At 42.4% G+C, this 9,909-nt stretch overlaps 2 protein-coding genes across 2 annotated transcripts in view; one reads left to right on the top strand and one right to left on the bottom strand.

Annotated features, from left to right (window-relative positions):
* MOB3B (MOB kinase activator 3B) overlaps window positions 1-9,909 on the top strand; it is a 209,678-nt gene continuing 199,769 nt past the window's right edge. The window contains exon 1 of the mRNA XM_011994378.1: window positions 1-171. The gene's annotated coding sequence lies outside the window, so the exon portion shown is untranslated. The remainder of the gene's footprint in view (window positions 172-9,909) is intronic.
* IFNK (interferon, kappa) lies at window positions 3,240-5,447 on the bottom strand. Its single transcript, XM_011994377.1, has 2 exons — window positions 4,778-5,447; window positions 3,240-3,730 (listed from the first exon to the last, which is right to left on the bottom strand). Exon 1 carries the CDS (start codon window positions 5,400-5,402, stop codon window positions 4,779-4,781), a length of 624 nt encoding a protein of 207 aa, XP_011849767.1. The 5' UTR covers window positions 5,403-5,447; the 3' UTR covers window positions 3,240-3,730; window position 4,778.

Here is a 9,909-nt window from a genome sequence, read left to right as displayed (position 1 = left end):
CTGTCCGCCGGTTGGCTCGCTGGGACCGCGCGCACCGGCCGCAGAGTCCCTTGAGTGGACTGGGAAGCGACGCCCCACCTGCCCCGAGCTCACCATTTTCCTCTCGCGCTGGCTGCAGCTGACCCGGCGAAGGAAACCGACCGGGCCCTGGGCTGGAGGTAAAACCCCACGGTGAGTAAGAACCCGCTCCAAGCGAGGAGAGGCGGCGCAGCCCGGTGGCTGCTCGCCCCCGACCTCACCCAGGCGGGCGGCGAGGTGCGGGGCGCACCTGAGCGCGTGTGCAAGAAGGTGCGGGAGGCGGCGGACCGGCCCTCTGCCGGCCGGCCGCGAGCTTCCGGGGCTGGAGTCCGCTTCAGACCCCTGCCGGCGCCTGGGCTTCTGGCCGGCTCCTTGTGTGCACTTCCCGGCAGGAACTAGGGTCGCCCACTTTCCACCCCGGGATCCGTGGCCTTGATTTGAAAAGATATAAATCAATAAGATCGTCCTTCTTTCGGGGTGCAAGTCTCCGAGCCCATCCCCAGCCGCAGACGCATGCAGGGTGCGTGTTGGGCTGTGGGTGGCGGGAAGACAAACTTTTACAAAAGTGCTCCCGGGCTGGGGGACAACGCTTGGGCGTCCTGATCCTGAGGGAGGAGTCTCGGCTTGGGGCAGCGTCGGGGAACTCCACGCTGTAAGCCAGGTCGCCCCCGGGGCTGACGATGCCTCATGGAGGTGGGGAGCGTGTAAAGGCCATACAAATCGCTCTTAACTTTGAGGCCAACAACTGTCAAACATCTGGAATCCCAGCCCTCCCTTTCCCTGAACTGGGGAAGAAGGTGAAAACCCTTCCACTTTTCTTTGATTGCCCCTTCCCACCTTCAGACCCCTGCTGGGAGGGTAAAGCGCAGACCCCTGGCGCCTGACAAGTACCAGAGACCCTAAATCTCTCGGGATTCCCCCTCGCCCTCTTTCCTGACCCTTTCCCCTAACCCTCCCCGCAGGGACCTAGCGACGCAGCCGACTGAGATCGTGGCGAATGGCCTTTTGTTTCTCCGCGTTTCGCCTATTGTTTGCCTTTCCAACATCTGGCAGGGCTTGGGGAGAGAAGGAAGCCCCTCTGGTCCTCCTCCCCGGCCCCCATGCCAGCTCCGGCAGGGGATCCCAGCTGGGGAAGCGGAGGAGCCCGACCCCAGCGAGGCCGCCCCACCCCGCCCTTGTGGTTAGAGGGCGGAGGGAAAGTTGTTCCTTCCCCGCCTCCGCTGCTGCCTGTGGCCCGGGGCACATTTCTCAGATCTCAACCCAGGCGCGCCGCAAAGGGCGCAAATCCGAGAAGGTGCTGCTTTCGAGACAGTGGAATCGTGTTCCGCCCCAATCCAAAGTGTCCCGTGGTTGGTTCCAGAGGATTTCAATCTCTAGCCAAAGGCGTTGGGGCTGGGCTGCTGCTAGGGCAGTGGGAGGGGATCGGGGCACCTTTGGTAGGCGGAAAGCTGAGATTCTCGAGTCCACAAGTTTCCAAGGGCGGGAGGGCAGGCTAGTCGCCAAAAAGAGAATGGAGATGCAAATAACGAGGAAGCCTCCTGACGTTGCCTGGAAATAGTGGTGTGGTGGTTCACTCCGGAATGAACGTGGAGTTCTGGCGTTGAGTACCGCTCCAAGTTTAAATCTCAAGTCCCCTTTCTGCATTGTAGAAAAAGAGGACTCAGAGGACGCAATGCAGATACGGCCAGAGCACAGTTCCTCTTCCACGTTCCCGCGAACAAGTGGCTTAGGATGGCCCTGAGTACCCTGTGGGTGCGCTTGCTGGGTTGCAGGCGCCCCTGTTTCCCTGCACAAGTTAGATGCTTATACATTGTGTTCATTCTTAGTGTGGATTATTGATTAAAGAACTGGGGCAAAAGCAAAGTAGCTACTCTGAGAAGGCAGGGTCCCCAGATGGTGCCCAGCGAGTTGTCTTGCCTCTGAGGGGAGGCTGACTGGGACTGCACCTGTTGCAACCTATACCTCCCCATAGCCTTGCAGTTGACCTGCTGTTGCCAGCTTTTCCTGTGGGATCCCCAGTCAGTCCCTCTTCCAAGGAAGCTCGATTACACTTTTGATTCCTCCTCAACCCAGGGGAAGAAGGAGGCTTCTTAGGAACATTATGATCCATGTACCCACTCAGACATTTTCAGTGGATACCGGAAGCTTGGCTCTGTTCAGTTCCGAGAGTTTTCCCTTTGCCAACTCAACAGGACTTTTGAGTTTCCATTTAACAAAACAGAAGTGAGACTGCTAAGCCAGGAATGTGACACATAGAGCACTTTCTATAGTGATTTCTGGATGTTATATCTCTTTACCTCCCCAACGGTGGAACCAGTAAGAGAAAAACAGCACCATCTTTGAAGTACTGAAAGGTACTTTACAAACATTTCATTATGAAAATGAACCCCAAGGAAAGATTCCTTTGAAATTTAGGAGCAGCAACCCAGAAGCAACAAAAAAGACCATAGTTACTCAAGAAGTACCCAAAGGTATCATTAACAAGGTAAAAGAGCATTTCTTGTCTTGGCCTACCCACTAAGGAAAACAGGGTAATTATAATGGAAGTTAAGCTTGTACCGTTTCTTTTAGAATTAAAAATCCCCCCAAAAATCATTATAGGAAAAATAGAAAATACTGATAGGTGAAAATGAATATTAAAGGGGTAGATATTATAAACAAGGTTCCAGTGAACAATCTTATCTATCTGTTTCCTTGGAATAAATTTCTGAAGACGTGATACCTAGGTCCCAGGGACTGATGCATTCTTTAGGATATTGAAGAGTGCCATATTTCCCTGTAGAAAACATGTCCCAGTTTACTTTCTTCCCAGTAATGCACAAAGGCTCCTGTGTCCTATACCTTACACCTCACTCGCATTTTATGTTGTCATTCTCCTTCATTTCTGTCATACTGATGGGAGTGTCTTGTCGTCTTATTTTGCATTTAAAAATGAAGTTAGATTAAACATTTTTCATATTGTCTGTAGTATTTCTTCCTTTGTGATGTCAGTTTGTGCCCTTGCCTTTTTTCCAGTGGAGATGTTATCCTTTTTCTTTTGATTAGATATGCTCTTAAAAAAGCATAGTGTTCTAACTTCTACCCCTACCACACAATCAGAAAATCTGTGTTAACTGGAAGTGCTCAGCTTTCTCAGCCATTCTCTTTCCTTCTGGATAGCAAACACTTGGCAGAACTGCAACCATAAATGACTAAAGTAATTGATATCATTCCAGTAAAGCTATTAGAGAGAACAGGCAAAGGCTTTATTAGAGAAATTCATGAAAAATAGCAAGTGTATATTTTATGCTTAGTAGCTTGCATGTCCTAACTCCTTAACAAGCTTGTAGTACTATTTTTAATTTGGAACAACTCTGCTGATAGTTATTTTTACTAAATGGTTTGCACTAACTCATTTTATTGTCTGATCCTTCTACTGATAGCCTGCATATACCATGATCCACAATTTGTTATTGTTGTTTTAAACATTTCTTCTAACTTCTTGGCTGAAATTTACCTCACTTTTATCATAAGATTTTCTTTGGCTATAACATTTGAGCCCTGCACTTGGAATAATCTTGAATCTGAACAGTTTGGCAGCATGTTCTTAATGGCATGAGCAGGAAATGACTTCCAAGGGCAGAACCAGGTACATTGCAGGTACATTTCACCCTTTTTTTGTGCATTTGCATAGCCACAATCTCTGTTAATTCTTGCTTGAAAGTAGATGATTCTGAAATGGGGTAGAGGCGAGAGAGGAAGAGAAAATCCATGTCAGCCAGGTGGTGAATTAATATAGCTGAAGGGCCATACTAGAAAAGTAAATAATCTAGGTAATCTGACTTCAAAGTAACTTTTATAAAGATAAAAAGATAAAAGATATTAAAGTATTATGTATTATTGGAATAGCTAGTTAAATTAACTCACAGAATGTAGTCTTCTAACTAGGAACATCTAATGTAAAATCGTTCCATATTATGACTCTGGACATTTTATTTCAGGCACATGAAAAACAATAAAAGACAGATACTGTACTATACTTTTCCACAGCATTTTCCATGCCTTTAGATGTAGGAATCAAACAATATACATCAGGAATTAAGAGTGTGCTACATTAGAATCACAGCATCTCAAAGGTTAAATGAGAGCTTAATGGTCATCTAAGTCAACCATCCATCCAATTTCACTATGGATCTTCACTCTTAAAGTAATGAAATACCATTCTACAAACGGCATCAATTCAAACAAACCAAGCTGAGAAGGAAATGGGCCAGAAATGTCAACCTTTTTCCCCTGAGCAGGAGGGGAAAAATACAAGGGTATTGACTCTAGGGAGCATGTATAAGCTCTTTAAATGTGCTGAGTTTTCATAGGATAAACAGTGTTGGCAGCAAAACAGTTAAGTCATTGAAATGTTATCATTTTGCAACATGCTCTGCTCTCTATTCTCTAGTCATTGTCTTGGTGAAGTTCACAGGTGGTATAGCAAAGCTCTTTCAAAATGACCCAAGAAAAGAGGAAGAGAGAATAGAAGATGATGGAGAGGGAATCTTATTCCTTTAAACCTGTCTTAAAGACTTTCTAAGGAGACTCTTGGTCACCCAGAGGATGGTTGGCATTACCTCTCCTTAGAGAGGTGAATGTCCCTGATGTTCCGAGACTACCAATCCAACTGAGGACAGGCTTACAGGATAGCACAATAACCCTTAAAAAGAAGATGGAGGAGGCGAAGGAGAAAGAGATTTTGGAGGGAAAAGGAATCTTAATTCCAAAAATATACCTTATTTCCTCCTGAATAGAGCTGTGAATTTGTAAAAGTAGTACAAACATCTTCTGATTTCCACTCGGACAATCTCCCAGGCACAGTCACTGTATTTCTTTTCTTTCAGGAAATTGTCTATCCTGTTGAAATATCTCCTCAGTTCGAGGTTACTCAGCTGGGGGACCCTGGCTTCTGAGGGTTTCATCTCATTTTCTTTCATTTCTTTCATGTCTTCATTTTCATTCTTGTCTTCCTCCAAGCATTGGTTCAGGTACTCTGCTTGCTGATCAAGTCCTATTTGGATTTGTTTGACATGTCTCTCTTTCCCAGATTTGAAGGTGTGTTGGCTGAAGATGTTGAAGGTCTGTAGGGACATTTCATAGAAGGCCTTCTTGATGTCCCTCTTCATATGCTGGGTGTATTGTAGAAATTCTTGGGGCAACTCAAAAGCTATGTTTTCTCGTAGACATTCTACAGGAAATGAATTGCTCATACTACTCAGAAGTCTCAGATTTTGCCAGGTGACTCTTCTCAGGTGAACATTCAGTAAGTTACAGTCCAGGGATAGGGTGCCAGCAATGAACGTACCCATAAGGAACTCAAGCCACAGACACTTTTGAATCATGTTGGGTATGGTGCTCATTTTTTGTTTGTTTGTTTCAAGCTAAAAAAAATCCAGAAGATGTGGATTTGACAATGATGTTTTAAGTACTCCTTCACGTGCCTTTATATACCTGAATATCTTCAGCAGGAGGAGTTTTCTCATTCGTCATTTTACAGTTACGAAGGTTGCGGCCCCTTTCCTTTGCCTCCAAGGCTTTTCTTTTTTTTTTTTTTTCTTTTTCACTTTGGGTGACTATGCTGACTTTGGAAGTGATACCTGTTTTGTTTTGTTTTGTTTTTTTTTCTGAAAAATGAGCAAAGTATTACCATCGTGTTACCTTGAATGCCTGGATGATCTATCCCAGCACTAAGGAATCATCATAACAAGACTGATTTCAGAAAGCCAAAAGCTGAGTCCATGCACTCACTCACTCACTCACCCAAATCTGTTACATAAGAGGGAGTGATCCTTCATGAAAATATATTTTTTGTACCTGGCGCTATAGCCAAACATCCTGTCTCATTGAGTTAATCATAGACATTGACCAAATGACTGTGATTATTTGATTGCTAGGTCACCAGAGCACAATATAGTTTAGGTTTTTCCGATTTTGTTAAATTAAGCTTCTATATTTGGATATTTTCTCTTTTTGATTTTTCTGGATCCCCAAAAAGATGAAGAATAGAGTTGGTCGATTTAGCATGGCACTCACTAAGTAGAAGACTAAGCTGGCTTGGTTTTCTGTTGCATTAGAAAATATTGATAATCTCTAAATACCCTTTTCTTCAGTTAAATTCATCCTTGACTTAGCCTTCCCTATGCCTCTGATACCTTCCTTAAAAGTCCTGTAGGGGGTTTTATATTTGAGAATATCTTTCTGCCTCATTAACTTCTCTCTTGTAGTATCATTTCTTCTTGCCTAGTGGCTCTGGATTCTGTAAAAGCTTTTGTTTGCTCCCGTGTTTGTTGTGCACTGAGAAGATATGTGAGTAGGAGGTCACCCATTTAGCTAAGTGAATTCCTAGCTGGACCAATGTTACTGTGGTAATGATGGCTATCTATTGTTTATAGTTTTTACTTTGTTTGACCAAATAACTTTCCTCTGATTATGGTTAAAGCAAATGGATTCTTTTCTCCAGGAAAGTAAAATGGGTTGTCATTAAACAAAGGTAGCTTATTATATCTTCTTACAAAAAAAAGATATACATTAATTTGCAATTAAGTCATTGTACAATGGCAAATAGCCACAGTTCCATAAACATGGCAGACTTTCATTGAAAAGTTGGCTTAAAAAGTTCTTGTCTAAATCAGTTGACTGCGCCAAAGGCTAATTGTGGGTAAGTGGGATTTCTTAAAATCCTGGCTTTTGGGAAAGGTTTCTATTTCCTGTGAAAAATAAATTATATATATTATTCTACATGTTCTATCTACATAAATTCTGATTTCATGGGCAGATTTCTTGGGGTGACCAAATTTGAAAAATATTAAGAAAACAAGCCCTTTTATATAGCATTATAAATTGACACAACCTTCCTAGACAGGAAAGTGGTGATATGAATCAAAAGCCTTAAAAGTGTATATAGTATTTGACTCAGCAGTTGTTCCTCTAGGAATTGATTCCCCAGAAATAATGATGATGCCCTTAAAGACTTAGCTGTAAGGAAGTTTGTCACAGTAAAAAATGGAAAACAATTTTAATGTTCAGCAATAAATATTTAAGTAAGCCATCAGTAGAAAACATATATGTAAGCACTAAAAATTATGTGTGAGAATATATTTGGTCAATTGGATAGATACACTTTGTAGCTTAATAAAACAAGCTTATATTTGCATATAGAGGCTGATACCACTTTTGTTAAATATAGACATATGCATATATATACAGAAAAAAGTCTTGATATACATGCAAAAATTTTGAGTCATTATCTCTAACTGGAAGAATAATGGGTGGTTTTTATTTTTATATTTTTATTTACCTGGATTTTTTAAAGTTTTCTGTGGTCAGCAAGTATTTCTTTTTCTTTTTCTTTTTCTTTTTTTTTTTTTTTGAGACGGAGTCTTGCTCTGTCGCCAGGCTGGAGTGCAGTGGCGCAATCTCCTGCCTCAGCCTCCCAAGTAACTGGGATTGCAGGCACGCGTCACTCTGCCTGGTTAATTTTTTGTGTTTTAATAGAGATGGAGTTTCACCATGTTGGCCAAGACGGTCTCGAGCTCCTGACCTCGTGATCCGACTGCCTCAGCCTCCCAAAGTGTTGGGATTACAGGCGTGAGCCACTGTACCCGGCCAAGCATTTCTTATTTAATAAGAGAAGGCTGTTTTTAAAAGAAGATACATTAAAAAAGGAAAAATTATTATACATCTGAAATGCAATCAGTGCTACTTTATTTGTTTAAACATTTCTACTCTAGAGTATTTTGAAAGAAAATGTGGATTCTCCCTAAGGCTCAGTTCCAATCAGTTGATATGAATAACATACAGTATGTGGGAATATACTATTCTTGCAGCCATGTTTATGCATGTATATATACTTGTAATTACACACACACACACACATACACACACACATACAGATTCTATAAAGTGCAAAGCCTCTCTGAGGGCCATAGCTTTTTACATACCTCATATAACTTCTCTACCTAAAACTTCTTGAACTGTTCCAATTAGAACTACTTGTTCCCCATTTTGCTTTTACAATGCCTTGGCCTCCTTAAGCATGGGTTTAAAGAAATAGATACTTGTATAACTGTGGGTCTCCCAATTTAGTGCATTCCCCCACTTCCCTGAAATTGCCCATTGTGCTTAGTATACATTTCACTAGTTTGAGACAGTTCAGTGATACTAATCAAGCTAAAAGATTGTTCAGTTCTGTTACTGTGGTAAGTTCTGCTCATAGGTGTTGGAGATGACTGCACATTTGGCTATTGTCAGTCGTCTTGAAGTTACCTGTATTTTCGGCCATGCACAGTTTTGTCATCTTTAGCCCTCTCACCCCAAATTTCCTAACTTTACTATAATTCCATATTATATTCTCATTTATCTAAAAATGTACTTTTATGTTTACAACATTTCGGCGACTGGCGTAGGTCCTGAAGGAGGAAGAAGTTGTAGTGCATGATCTCAAGGAGCCTGTGGTTGAAGAAGCAGGCATGTTCTGAGTGTTTTAGGCAGGAAGAGTAATTCTTAGGGTTTCCCAAGAGCATGGACTCCATTCCCCATGTTCTGTAACGTTAATAGATGCTGATGTTGACAATATTCATGACAAGGAAAGATGGTTGGCATACACATCTGTCCCTCTCCCATCATTAGGATTGCCTGTCTTCACAAATAAAAATATAGAACACTCATGCAACATTTGGGACATACCTACTAAAAAGTCATTCATTGTTTTTCTGAAATTCAGATTTAACTGGGTGTCTTTATTTTATCTGGCAACCCTATCCACCGTGCAAGCTCCCATTGACCTCTCAGAGCAGAGCTCAGACATGACATCCCCTGCAGAAAGTCATTCCTCTGCTACTTTTCCTCCTCCTGCAGAGTTGCATTTGATTGCATTTCTCTATGCTGGCTTTACATGTGCACATAACCCTAACAAGTATACATGGCAAAGAGGTCACCCGTCATACTAAAACAAAATAATACGGACACACACAAACATACACACACTTGTACACTCACATATAATCACTCTGATTAGAAGCATTATTGAATGATCAGTCACTGGTTATACCTCTGTTCTATTCTGTAAATACCAGAGGTATTGAATGTATCTCAAAAATATAATCAGAAAATTGAAAACAATGACAGTGTAAGGAAACATTTTGACTCCTAAATTTGTCTGGCATAACTGCTCAGTTTGTCATCAGCAGGCGTGCACTGACATGCTAACATGGTTTCCATGATATCTGTTCTTATTTCCCTGGCATGACTTGAGATCATTTATACATGTTCAGGCTTTCCTCAGAGGGAGGGCTGGTTAGCAGGGGCTGCTCTGTTGCTTATGGAATTGTGTGGTGTCTATGTGGATTATGAGGTTAACTGTAATGGACAAGGCAGAATTTGACAAAATGGAGATGAGACATTTCAGTCTAGACAATATAGCTGTGATTCAGTTGAGGGGCATTTGGCATCTGCTGATAAGATTTATTGCTCTCCATGAAAAGACAAGTTTTGAATCAGGGCAAGAGTAACACATTGATCATCCATGTTACTCAATCCTTGAATGTACATTGTTCCATTTGTAGGGCCATTAGGCGGTTGAGCCCAGTAGAGAGCCCAGGAAAGGGAAGCCTTGTGTCCAGGCCTAGCAGTACTTCCCATGGGACATGCAGAGGATGGTCACCACAATGTTTTGTGCAGCTATTTTATCCTCAGACGAACCCAGTCACCTCTGGCAACTTGATGTTTCACTCATTCTCACTGCCTCAGCATTGTGGTCAGCCTCATTTGGAGCCAGCTTGTCTTCTGGTCCCTTTCTTGGCTCTTCTTTTAATGATGATCCTTGATAGAGAAACTGATAATGACTATACAGGGAATACTGTGAATATG

The sequence above is a fragment of the Mandrillus leucophaeus genome, unplaced genomic scaffold, assembly GCF_000951045.1.
Source record: "Mandrillus leucophaeus isolate KB7577 unplaced genomic scaffold, Mleu.le_1.0 Scaffold454, whole genome shotgun sequence".
In the NCBI taxonomy this organism is placed as follows: Eukaryota; Metazoa; Chordata; class Mammalia; order Primates; family Cercopithecidae; genus Mandrillus; species Mandrillus leucophaeus.
This window is presented reverse-complemented; position numbering and strand designations above follow the sequence as displayed.